General features: G+C 50.2%; 2 protein-coding genes across 2 annotated transcripts; both read right to left on the bottom strand.

The window, feature by feature from the left end:
• Positions 1–2,907: 2,907 nt before the first annotated feature.
• LOC138846321 (leucine-rich repeat-containing protein 37A-like) lies at positions 2,908–4,659 on the bottom strand. Its single transcript, XM_070061729.1, has one exon. The coding sequence runs from the start codon at positions 4,657–4,659 to the stop codon at positions 2,908–2,910; it is 1,752 nt and encodes a 583-aa protein (XP_069917830.1).
• A 37-nt stretch (positions 4,660–4,696) lies between these two features.
• On the bottom strand, positions 4,697–10,985 carry LOC138846320 (leucine-rich repeat-containing protein 37A3-like). Its single transcript, XM_070061723.1, has 2 exons — positions 10,403–10,985; positions 4,697–8,965 (listed from the first exon to the last, which is right to left on the bottom strand). Exon 2 carries the CDS (start codon positions 6,515–6,517, stop codon positions 4,697–4,699), a length of 1,821 nt encoding a protein of 606 aa, XP_069917824.1. The 5' UTR covers positions 6,518–8,965; positions 10,403–10,985.
• Positions 10,986–12,690: the final 1,705 nt, after the last annotated feature.

Consider the following 12,690-nt stretch of genomic DNA (forward strand, 5'->3'; position numbering starts at 1 on the left):
CATTGGAGGGTGAACCAACGGCAAAAGGAAGACCTTTCTCTCTGTCTCTCTCTCTCACTGTCCACTCTGCCTGTCAAAAAAAAAAAAGTTGAGCACTTCATCGAGAGCTGATTCGCTTACTCTGCAGGTCATTCTCTTTCGGTCAGATTCAGGGGGTTTCAGTACATTCCGATCGTGCACTCTGCATCACGCTCAATTTTGGAGCATTTCTGTCACCCCCAGAAGGAACTCTTACCCTGTAGTTATCATCTCCCCTTACCCTGTCCACTCTGCAGCCACGGGCAACCGCTACTGCCCTGTCTCCATTTCTAGATTGCTCTGCGTTGGACATTTCAGGTAAAGAGAGTGTAGTCTTTTAAAACCTATGTAGGGGGCCGGCGCTGTGGCGTAGCGAGTAAGCTGACGCCTGCAGTGCCGGCATCCCATATGGGTGCAGGTTCTAGTTCCAGCTGCTCCTCTTTCAATCCAGCTCTCTGCTGTGGCCTGGGAAAGCAGTGGAAGATGGCCCAAGTCCTTGGGACCCTGCACCCGCGTGGGAGACCTGGAAGAAGCTCCTGGCTGCTGGCTTTGGATTGGCACAGTTCCAGCTGTTGCAGCCATCTGGGGAGTGAACCATCGGATGGAAGACCTCTCTCTCTCTCTGCCTCTCTGCCTCTCTTCTGTCTCTGTAACTCTTTCAAATGAATAAATAAATCTTTTAAAAAACTATTAGTAAAACCTTTTTAGCTGATATATAAAAATTGTACACTCTGACGGGGTCCCACGTGATGTGTCAGTGCATCGCACACGCCGTGAGAACTCAAATCAGTTACCATGGGAGTCCCGGGGCCGGCAAGGTTTCAGCCCACAGGCCGTGTAAGGAACACAGAACCATGTGGTCTCAGCAGGGCTGGACAGAAATTCAGTAAACCTGCAGCAGGCTGAGTTTCTTTCTTTCTTTATTTTTTAAAGATGTATATTTATTTGAATGTCACAGTTACACAGAGAGAGAAGCAGAGGCAGAGAGAGAGAGGGCAGGTCTTCCATTCTCTGGTTCACTCTCCAATTGGCCACAATGGCTGAGCTGAGCCGATTTGAAGCCAGGAGTCAGGAGCTTCCTCCAGGTCTCCCACACGGGTGCAGGGACCCAAGCACTTGGGCCATCTTCTACTGCTTTCCCAGGCCACAGCAGAGAGCTGGATGGGAAGTGGAGCAGCAGGACTTGATCTGGTGCCCATATGGGATGCCGGCGCTGCAGGCAGCGGCCTCACCCACTCTGCCATGGCGCTGGCCACCTGTGGTGGTTCTAGCTGTAGTTTCTGGAGAAGCCTTTGTGTTGCCTTGCACTGAGACTGCGCAGATTCCCACCCGCAGCCTCCGAGGGTGCCCTCCCTCACCTCCTCACCGGTGTGCGTTATCTCCTGCACCTGACAAGGGAGACGCTCTCTCCCCGGGCTGGCTCTGCGCTCCCGTGACGATTCGCCGTGCTGAGCCTTTGCTCGGGTCCCTTTGGGCGTCTGTGTGTCCTCCTTCGAGGGGTGTCTGTGTACAGCTCTTGCTCTCTCTCTGGCTCCTTTGGGTGCTGTTTTTGGGCTGAAATTGCTTCTTTGTGCCCCCTCGTCAGGGGCAGAGTTTGTGAATATTTTCTCCTGTTCTGTGGGTTGTGCCTTCGCTCTGTTGATTGATTGTTGCACTGCTGTAAGAGGGTTTTTAGTTTGATGGGACCCCACTTGTCTCTTTTTTGCCTTCGTCTTTAAGGTCGTATCAAGTATTCGTACTTGATTGCTTTTATTTCTTTAAAAATTGATTTATTGATTTGAAAGGCAGAGTTACAGAGAGAGGGAGAGGGAGTAGAGAGGGAGAGGGAAAGGTCTTCCATCTGCTGGTTTGCTTCGCAAATGGCCGCAATGGCCGGAGCTGTGCCGATCCACTGCTTTCCAGGCCATAGCTTAGAGCTGGATCAGAAGTGGAGCAGCCAGGACTTCAACCAGCGCCCATATGGGATGCCGGCGTTGCAGGCGATGGCTTTTCCCAGTATGCCACAGTACTAGCCTATTTTCTTTATCGACTTCGATTTTGCAAAATGCTTGTCCATGTTCACAAGCATGCGCAAGGATGTTCATTTTAGTAATGCATCAGAAGTGGACAAAATCCAAAATCCATCAATAGAGGGATTATCCTTAATCTGTCTTTAATCTATCCGGAATCTATCCTTAAAACTGTTGTGTCTTCTCCAATAAGTTGGGATGAGGGCTGTGTTTAAGAGTGGGAGTAGGCTGGCGCCACAGCTCACTAGGCTAATCCTCCACCTTTCGGCACCGGCACACTGGGTTCTAGTCCTGGTCGGGGCACCGGATTCTGTCCTGGTTGCCCCTCTTCCAGGCCAGCTCTCTGCTGTGGCCAGGGAGTGCAGTGGAGGATGGCCCAGGTGCTTGGGCCCTGCACCCCATGGGAGACCAGGATAAGTACCTGGCTCCTGCCATCGGATCAGCGCGGCGCGCCGGCCGCAGTGGCCATTGGAGGGTGAACCAACGGCAAAGGAAGACCTTTCTCTTTGTCTCTCTCTCTCACTGTCCACTCTGCCTGTCCAAAAAAAAAATGGGAGTAAAGCATTGAGGTAATAATATGGCGGAAGTCAACAAATCAGGAAAAAGAGTAAGGGCAATCACATATGAGACTGTAGAAGGCACACAAGAGTAAGAAGAGAAGGAGGATAAGGAAATCTCACAGGCAAAGCAGCCACTTGGGGGATGAACCAACAGAAAAAGGAAGACCTTTCTCTCTGTCTCTCTCTCACTGTCCTACTCTGTCTGCCAACACACACACACACAGTCAACATAAGGTGGGGACTTGAGGAGGGCTCAGAAGATCTTGGGGAAAAGCTGCTGAGACAGGCAGGCTGTAGGGAACCATGAGGAAGGGAGATTCTTACAATATGCTGAAGGTGCCGTTGTAGCTGTTGGGCTCTGGTACAGGAACTCTGTGAAGCTTCTGCACTGGACCGAGGCCAGTGCATGAAAGTGTCTCATCTTTGCAGGAGCAGAGCTCACAGACATTTATGGTGGCAGCCGCATTCAGGGGTTGATCTGTGACTTCAGTTAGGGTTGAGTGCTGAGTCTGAACCTGGCCTGGATGTAGATCTGTAGTCTTCTTCAGGGATGGAGAATGGTCAGCCTTCCTGGTACGCTTTGCATTTATGGTAAGCACTGTGTCCAAAGGCTGAACTGTGATGTGAGGCAATGTTGGATATTGAGCTTGATTATGACCCAGTGTTGGAACTGTCACCTCTTGATGTATTGGAGATTGGGTTACACCCTCCGTGGGAGGTTGACTGGAGGTCTCCTGCATGTCTGTAGAGGGTTCAGTCACCATACTGCTGGTTTCTGGAGTTATGGTGAGTCCCAGGTCCAGATGTTGAGTTGTGACTGGAGTCAGGTTTGGAGATGGAGCTGTAGTCTTGCTCAGGTCTGCAGGATGCTCAGCCTCTGTAGTAGGTTCTGTAGTAATGGTAAGTGCCAGGTCTAAAGGTTGATTTGTGACACTGGGTGATAGTGGAGGTTGATTTTGACCCTCATGATGCACTGGTGGCTGAGCTACAGTTTCTTTAGGTGGAGTCTCCTGCACATTTGTGGCAAGTTCAGCCTCTGTAATGGGCTGTGGAGTTATTGTAAGTGCCAGATCAAAAGGTTGAAATGTGATGCGGGGTGATTTTGGAAACGGAGCTTGATCCTGAGCTGGTGTTGGAACTGTCACCCCCTGATATCCTGGGGGTTGAGCTATACCTTCCTTAGATGGCCCTGGAAGCTGAACTGGGGCCTTCTGCATGATTGGAGAAAGTCCGCCTTCCATTCCAGGTTGTGTAGTTATGGTGAGTTCCACATCCAAAGGTTGACCTGTGACTTTGGTCAGGTTTGGTTGCTGAGTTTGAAGCTCCTGCTGGGTTACAGATGATTGAGTGTCAGGGAAGTCTTGTGGCTCGGCTGGGGCTACATTTTGCACTGGAGCTTGTTCTGCATTCTTGAGGGGCTCTAGAGGCTCAGCTGGAGAAAGTTCCATCTTTTCAGGCAGTGCTGGAGGCTTGGCAAGAGGAGGCCCAAGCTGGGTTGGAGAAAATTCAACTTGCTTGGTGGGAACTGTAGGCTGGGCAGGTCCTTCCTGCTGACTCCAGTAAGGATAAACTTCTGGAGTGGGCTTTAGGGTTCTGGTAAGGTCAATATGCACATGTTTTGGTTTGGTTTTAGACATCCTTAAATGCTGAGTTCTGAGAATTTCTTCTGGAATATGAGGTGAAAATGTCATATTCATTGGAATAGCATCACTCATCTCTGGGAAGATATCTGAAGGCTGGTTTGTGTTTCCCTGTTGGAGTGGTAATTGGTAAGCACTCACAGGGTGCTCTAGAGGTGGAACGGAAATCCCCTGCTGGCTTGGTGAAGGTTCCTTCAGTTGTTCAGGCTGAGCTGGGACCCCTGGAAGTGGGGAGTGCTCATCCTCTTCCGGGGGCTTTGGCTGCTGAGCTGTGTCTGCCTCCTGGTCTTTCAAAGGCTCAGGCTCCGTAGGGAACACTGAGGCGTGGGCTTGGGCTTCCTGATGGATTGGAGAAGGTGCGGCCTCCTCGGGGGCCTGTAAAATTTCAGCTGTTTCCTCCTGCTGGGTCGTAGAGGGTTTCTCATCCTGCATAACTTCTGGAGATTGAATTGGCAGTGGTTCGACCTCTTCAAGAGGCGTTGGAGGCAGAGCTGGGACTGAGGCCTGCGTTGTTGTGACCTCGTGGCTGACTGGAAATGTTTCCACTTCTGCAGGTGTTTTTTTTTTTTTTTTTTTTTTTGACAGGCAGAGTGGACAGTGAGAGAGAGAGACAGAGAGAAAGGTCTTCCTTTGTTGTTGGTTCACCCTCCAATGGCCGCCGCGGCCGGCGTGCTGCGGCCGGCGCACCACACTGATCCGATGGCAGGAGCCAGGAGCCAGGTGCTTTTCCTGGTCTCCCATGGGGTGCAGGGCCCAAGCACCTGGGCCATCCTCCACTGCACTCCCTGGCCACAGCAGAGAGCTGGCCTGGAAGAGGGGCAACCGGGACAGAATCTGGTGCCCCAACCGGGACTAGAACCCGGTGTGCCGGCGCCGCAAGGCGGAGGATTAGCCTAGTGAGCCGCGGTGCCGGCCGTGCTGCAGGTTTTGGTGTTAGGGTCAGCTGCAGGTCTGGAGGTTTAGTAGTCACATTGGGCAAGTCGTACTGCTGAACTTGATGGTGACCGGGAGGTAAAATGGTCACTGTGTGATGACTTGGAGGCTGGGCTGGGACTTCTGTTTTCTTTCCAGAAGATTCAACCTCCTCAGAAGACTCAGAGGGCCGCCTTGGTTGCTCCTGCTCACTGATATAAGGTTCTGTCTCCATAGGAGGGACTGGAGTCAGAGCTAGGGCCTCCAGCTGGCCTGGAGGAGCTTGAGTCTCCACCAGGGCCTCCGCATACTGAGCAATCTGCTGCTGTTCTCTGAGAGAAGGCTCTGTCTCCACGGGAGGGCCTGGAGTCTGAGCAGAGCCCTCCTGCTGCGCTGGAGAAGAGTCCCGCTCCATGGTAGGCTCCGGAGTTATGGTCAGCGCCACATCTGCAGGCTTGATGGTAACATTGGGCAGGTTATAACGGTGAACTTGATTCTGATCTGGAGACCAGTCCATCCCCTTCTGAATCTGTGGAGTCTGAGCTATGATAGTCTCTTCAGGAGATTCTAGCGCTTGAGCTCGGGGATCTTGCTGTACTGGAGATTTGACTTCCACAGGGAGTGCCGAAGGCTTCTCCGGGGCTTCCAGTTGGCTTCTAGAAGGTTCGATCTCAGGAGACTCAGAAGGCTGAGCAGGCTGCTCCTGATTGCTGGAGGAATATTCAGTGTTCACAGGCAGGCCTGGAGACTGAGCTGGGGCCCCCTGCTGGCCTATAGATGGGCTGACTTCCTCAGCATACTCTGAGGGCTGAGCTGTGGCATCGTTTTGGGTAGAGAAAGGTCCAGTCTCCTCAGGGAGAGCTGAAGTCTGAGCTAGACCCTCTTGAGTCCAAGATTGCACCTTCCCAGGGAATTCCGGAGTCTGCTCTGGGGCCTCTTGTTGGGCTGAGGGGAGTCCCACTCCCTCAGGATGCCCCAGAGGCTGAGCTGGAGCCTGCTCCGTGCTTGGAGTAGACTGAACTTCCTCACCTGCCCCTGAGGCTTCTGTCAGCTCCGTGTCTGCAGGTTTCAGTGTGACGCTGGGGAAGTTTGCTTGGAGAGCTACAATCTGAGGTGAGGATGGAGTGTTAGGATCGTGATACACTGATGCCTGACCTGCTACTTCTGCAGTAGCAAATGGATTCTGAGCGGGGGCCTCCTGCTGCAACGGAGATGCTTCTTCCTCGGGCTGCTGCAGGTCTGCACCTGGGCCCTCTTGCTGGGGTGAAGAAAGTTCATCTGGTTCAACGGGCTGTGGAGGCGGAGCTTGTCCTTCTTGCTGTGGGGAGGAGGATTGGATGGGCTCCTGAGTCTCTGGATTTTGAGTCTGGCCTTCCATCAGGAATTGAGATGGTTCAGCCTGCTCAGAGGGCTGTGCAGGTTCCCCTGGGTTCTCCTGGGATTCCGTAGGAAAACCACCAGGATAGACCCCATCGTCAGCCGGCAAAACTTGATTTTGACCCTGAAGCTTGGCCGCTTTGTCTGGAGTTCCAACACCAACCTTAGGAAGCCGTTGACGCCGAGCTAGATCTTTCTTGGGGGTCAGGGGTGAAACAATCAACTTGTTTCCTTGTGAAGACTGTCTAGAGGCGGAACGAGTGCTTCCAATGACTGGTGAATCTTTCCTTCCAGTCGAGGAGGCAGAGCCGGGGGCTGATCCTGATCCCCGTCTAGCACGGGAATCGCCTCTGGTAGCCTCTGTTGTCGAGTCAGCCTATCGAAATACTGGTACGGAACATGACCAGCAAGCTGTTCTGGCTCTGGGGGCAGTTCCAGAAAAAGGAAGCAAACTCACAGTGGACTCTTGAGGCGAGGCCAGCACCCGGGAGGGAGCAGAAGACCCCAGGTCATCAAAGCCGCCAGGGTCTGCCATGGGTGTGAGCGAGTCAGGCGATTCAGGTGGGACATTCAAGGAGTGGGAAGACCAGGGCTCAGAGAGCCAAGGGATCTGGACTGGGAGCCCCTGGTCTTCCCGCGTGGGGTCTCCTAAGTGATGGGAAAGTGCAGGTCTCCTGTCCTCACCTTACTCGACTCCTGCTCTTTCTGTCCACTCGGGGCTTCTGTACTCTCATTGATATAGGTCTCGGTCCTCCACTGCTCTGTGTCCCATTCTTCCTTGGCTATCTTTTCTTCCTGCTGCTCACTGAGGAGCTTCATCAGGATGCCTGTTTTGGAGATGAGCTTGGCACAAGGCAGTTGCACCTGGGCCTCAGAGCAGTCCATTTTCAGAGTGCGGATGACGTGAGAAATGAGCTTTTTCATGTCCGTGTTGGGGATGAGGGACTGTAGCTGCTGATTCAGCTGAATTTCAAACTGTTGCCCCTGGGACAGCATCACGGGGTAGGTGAAGCCTGCGGGCGTGGTGGGGGCTTCAGTGCCCTCGCTGGGGTATTCCCACTGTGTTTCCTTGGTTTGGTCCACAGTCGGCATTAAGTCGAACTCGGTCCCAGCAGAATCTGTAGCTGAAGGATCTGTGTGCATTTTGTCGCCAGGGAGCGTTTCTTCATGTGCAGTGGTGTTTTCTGTCAAAACATTTTCTTCGAAAACACGCCCTCCGGAATGGTTTTCCTCCCTAGTGTCTTCTATAGAAGGTTCTCTCAGAGGAGGACTCCCCTGAGAATGCAGGCCTCCGGGGGATGAGAAAGCCTCCCCAGATGGGGAGTTTATGAGACTCTGCAGTGCAGGGAACGGAGGCCTCTTCCCAGCCGTCAGCCTGTTGAGGGAATTTTTCCTTCTGAACTTTCGACTCAGTTTGGCCTTGGGGGTTCGGAGGACCAGGTGAGAGCAAGTTTTATGAAAGTGGTAATTCTGTCTGGAATGCCAGATTGGTTTCCCTGCCGCCTTATTTTTGGCTCTAGCATTGGCATCTTCTAAGACAAAAATGGTGTAGGTTAAGTCCTCCTTTGTTGTTGATCTCAGAGAGAGATTTTGCAGGGGAGGTAGAAGGCCTGCCCAGGATGTGTTTCTTCAGGAAAGAGGAGGCTGCAGCCTCACGTTCCTTTGTGAGCAAGGGCTCCGTGTGCAAGGAGTTTCCGGCCACCTGCCTGGGCCTCTGAGCCACTTGAAGCTCCTTCAGCTCCCTGGAGCCTGCTCTCCCAAGCCTTCTTCCCCCAATGCTCTCCGCAAAGGGCCAGGTGCCCCGTCTCCTCCCGAGGCTCTTCCTCATCTCCTGGAGGTGCCTTTCCCGTAAGCCCTTTGGCCCCTTGATGACTTTTTTCACTCTCTGCAGCCTGTACCCCACACTTGGCATGGTTGCCAGGCTGTTCTCCTGTGACGGGGCAGTTTCTGATTTCTTTTGGAGGATTTGAGGGTTAAATTGATGACCTAACAGGATAGGCTGCATAAGCATGGCCTTTTCTTCCTTCTTAACCTTATCGATTTTTTTCTTGAATTACTTCATGTAACAAATTCTCCAGAAAATAGAGCTTTCTCAACTTATTTCTGTAAGGATGAGAGGGCCTTCTTATGTGGGTTTTCACGTAGCTCAGGGACTTATCTCTATCTTGCACATTTGAAAAAAGCAGTGTAATGAATGGTAATAATGTTGATTCTACATTTTGTAGATTTTCCTCTGAGAAATAAGGCAATATGTAATTCAGTGCACTAATAACATCACTTTCATCGTTGAGGTCCCGCTGTTCACTCATGCGGCCTGGGAAGTCCACACTGTTTCTCTCTGATACTGGGTTCCCTGGCTCAATAGTCAGCTGCTTGCTGGTGTTGTTCTTCCGGGCTTGCAATATCTTCATGAATGCCCCCTTTGGGTTCCCTATAGATGCTTCTTCAACTGTCAAAAAAAGAAGAGACTGCTTTTTGGCACAGAAGACTGATGGGACAGCTTTATGTCAGTCCACAGCCCTACACTCTGATCAATTAAATTAGGAGTCAAATCCAATATTTGGGGTACCATTGAGACTTTAGAGAGAAAAGTAAAACCAAACTCAAACCTATGAAATGGCAACAACAAAGGAGAAAAAGATATTTTTGAGAGTGGCATTCAAAGAGTTCGCAGTGTTAAAAAGCAGTAACTATGATCAGTATTATTTCATTGGTTTCCAATGACCAACCACTCCAGGCTTAGAATAAGGCTGGAGGACAAATGGCCCCACCCAGCTGCCCCTTCTGTGGCTCTGCCCCTGCTTCTCAGCCACATCATTCTACAGTCCTGCCTCATGCTGAGGGAGCACAGGCTTCCTCCCTCCCTCCCTCCCTCCCTCCCTCCCTCCCTGTGGCCCTATGTTCTTGCTACCATCACAGGTGTCAATGGCAAGAGATAGGCATGTAAGGGGAGTGAGGGCAGAGGTGGTCAAGCCAAGGGGCCTTGCTCCTCACCTCAGTGTGTTCTTTCCCACCCTTGTAAAGGGAGATTAACAATGCTTGTCCTTCTCACCTCTTGAGACGAAGGGAATAATATAATTGGTAGGAAACTGGTCTGGAAGGTGAGCAACACTGTGTAGATGGGTATACAGTTATCACTGTGCTAATGCCTCAGATCCCTGACTGAGATCCGAATTCAAGCTGTCTAAGGAAGAAAGCGGTCACATTTTGGAAGTCACGACACCAGTGGTAATAACCCTCATCTACAGAAGGATACTTAAAAGTACCCGAGTGTTCTGTGGATAGAAAAGCGTGAGACTCAGAGCAGGTTCAGAGTTGGACAGTCTACAAGTGCATGGAGGAGCCTTCCGACTGCATCAGAGGAGCCAGGCAGCCATTTCTGGTTATGGGACCAGAAACTCCCAGGCTCCCAATAAAACAGCATCACTTGTACTCTTTTATACAAGTGCAAAAACAAACAACCGCAGTGAGCAGTGTAGACCTCTTCTATAAGACAGAGGGCCCTTGAGGCCCAACACATAGAAAACCATTTTATAGACTGTGTGCAAATGAGTTATCATTGAAAAGCAAAGCACCCAAGAGCACAGAACACCACGTGTGTGGTTCCCAACATTGCTTCCTTCCCCTTCCACCTCTTTTCCATGATCCTTTGTGCATATGTAAATTACATAGCGGTAACTATGTTATTAAATTACATAGCGGTGATTGCGAACCTGACTTTCAGCAAGGGAGCAGTGTAGCAATTTAGGGAGTTTAAATCTGAATGAATGAATAAAAATTCAGCAATTAATTACATTGTTACTTTAAACTTGACCCTAAAATTTTAAAATAAGAAATTTAAAACAAATAAATATTAAAAAAAGATCCTCAGGAAGTTCCGACTCACGGCAATGTGTCGTATTTGGCAGGCATTCATTGTCACAGTGAAGCTTGACGGTGTTGCAGACAACCTCGATAGTATGTTTAAATTGGCAGAGGCAGCAGGCCATATGGCTGGGTAAGATCCTATGAATAGAGACAGAGAATTAAGTTACCTGTAAAGGGGTTCCTTGGGTGGGTCAAACAGGTGAGCCAAGGTGCCAGCAAAGGAGTTCTTGAGGTATGTGGCCAGGACATTTGGGTAGGAGCCTGGTGGCCAATTGTTGGTCTTGAATATGAGAATAAAGGAAGGAGGGAGAGGTGGCCCCAGGAGGCATAGGCATGGAAGTGGGTGTGGTGTATCCAAAATAAAGTCAACAGGGTGAGCATTGGGCACCATGGATCTGTCGTTTGACTCAGGGGTGTCTCCTTCCAGTTCACAAGTCTCATTGTGGGTTGGGAGTGCACAGGAGGACTTCCCCCAACCTCTGGAGTACTCTTCTCCATCCCTGTTGGAAGTGTTCACTATTAGAAACTACTCTGGTCCCAGAAAAATGACTGACTGCAGTAATTGTTGGAAAAGATGTGGAGAAAAAGGAACACTCGCTCACTGATGGGTGAGTGAAAGTAATTTGAACAGGCAGGTGTTTAGCCCAGCCATGAAGATGCTGCTTGGGACAAGCACATCCCCTTCTGGAGTGCCTGGCTCCATTTCTGATCCCTGTTTCCTGCCAGGGAGTGCCCTGGGATGTGTCAGGTGGTGCTTCCCTAAATACCCAGAAATGGAAAGGCTGCAACTTATGGTAGGTGTGTGTTTTTAAGAAACTGTCAGTCTATTTTCATTATATTTTTTTTTTCAAATTTATCATTTCGAAAGTTTCTGTGGAAGGAAGAGAGAGAAACACACACAAACACATCTTTTCTTTTTTTTTTCTTTTTGACAGGCAGAGTGGACAGTGAGAGACAGAGACAGAGAGAAAGGTCTTCCTTTTGCCATTGGTTCACCCTCCAATGGCCGCCGTGGCCGGCGCATCGCGCTGATCCAAAGCCAGAAGCCAGGTGCTTTTCCTGGTCTCCCATGCGGGTGCAGGGCCCAAGGACTTGGGCCATCCTCCACTGCACTCCCGGGCCATACCAGAGAGCTGGCCTGGAAGAGGGGCAACCGGGACAGAATCCGGCGCCCCGACCGGGACTAGAACCCAGTGTGCCAGCGCCGCAAGGCGGAAGATTAGCCTATTGAGCCACAGTGCCGACCACATGTTTTCATTAGGTAGTTTACTCCCCAAATGTCTGCGACATGCAGGGCTGGGCCAGGCCAAAGCCAGGAGCTCAGAAACTAGTTTGGTTTTCCATGTGAGGAGCAAGAACTCAAGTCCTTGGGGCATCACCCACTGCCTTCCAGGGTACATGTTAGCAGGAAGCTAGGGTGGAGCAGAGCCGGGACTTGGATCCAGGCATTCTGATGTGGGATTGGAGTATCCCAGGTAGTGGCTTAATGGCTGCACCAAATGCCTGCCATCGTAAACAGTTTAATTTTTATTTGTTTTATTTTTTAAAGCTTTTATGTAATGAATGCCAATTTCATAGGTACAACTTTAGGAATATAGTGTTTTTTCCTCCATACCTGCCCTCCCACCCCCACTCCCGTCCTACCTCCTACTCCCTCTCCCATCCCATTCTTCATTAAGATTCACTTTTGATTGACTTTATATACAAAAGAGCAACTCTATACTAAGTAAAGATTTCAACACTTTGCACCAACCCCCCACCCCACAACATAAAAAGTACTGTTTGAGAACAAGTTTTGCAGTTAATTCTCATAGTACAGCTCATTAACAGAGGTCCTACATGGGGCGTAAGTGCAAACAGCTTAATTTCTAATACCCCCAAACTGGAACAACCTAAGTGTTCACAAATAGGTGAATAGATAAACTATGGTAGGTTCATATAATGAAATGCTATTCAGCAATAAAAGGAAATTAACTCTTGGTACACACAACAACAAGAGTGTCTTAATCATGTTGAGTGACAAAAACTGGTTAGAAAACAGTGCATACTGTTTGTGGTTCCATTTCTATAAACGTGTAGAACATGCATAATAGCCCATAGTAACAGTAAGAAGGTCAAGGTTCCATGGAAATTGGATTGGGGAGCGCAAGGAGGGATGGAAGGGAAGAATGATAAAAAAAAGCACAAGTTGAGGTGGCGGGTATTTTGCTGTGGTCATGGCCTATGGTATATACATCTATCCACATAGGTGGTCCACTGTGTCTATTATTTCTTCATCTCTGGAACTACTATGAAACTGCTCAGAGG

This window comes from Oryctolagus cuniculus, chromosome 17, assembly GCF_964237555.1.
Source record: "Oryctolagus cuniculus chromosome 17, mOryCun1.1, whole genome shotgun sequence".
NCBI classification, from domain to species: domain Eukaryota; kingdom Metazoa; phylum Chordata; class Mammalia; order Lagomorpha; family Leporidae; genus Oryctolagus; species Oryctolagus cuniculus.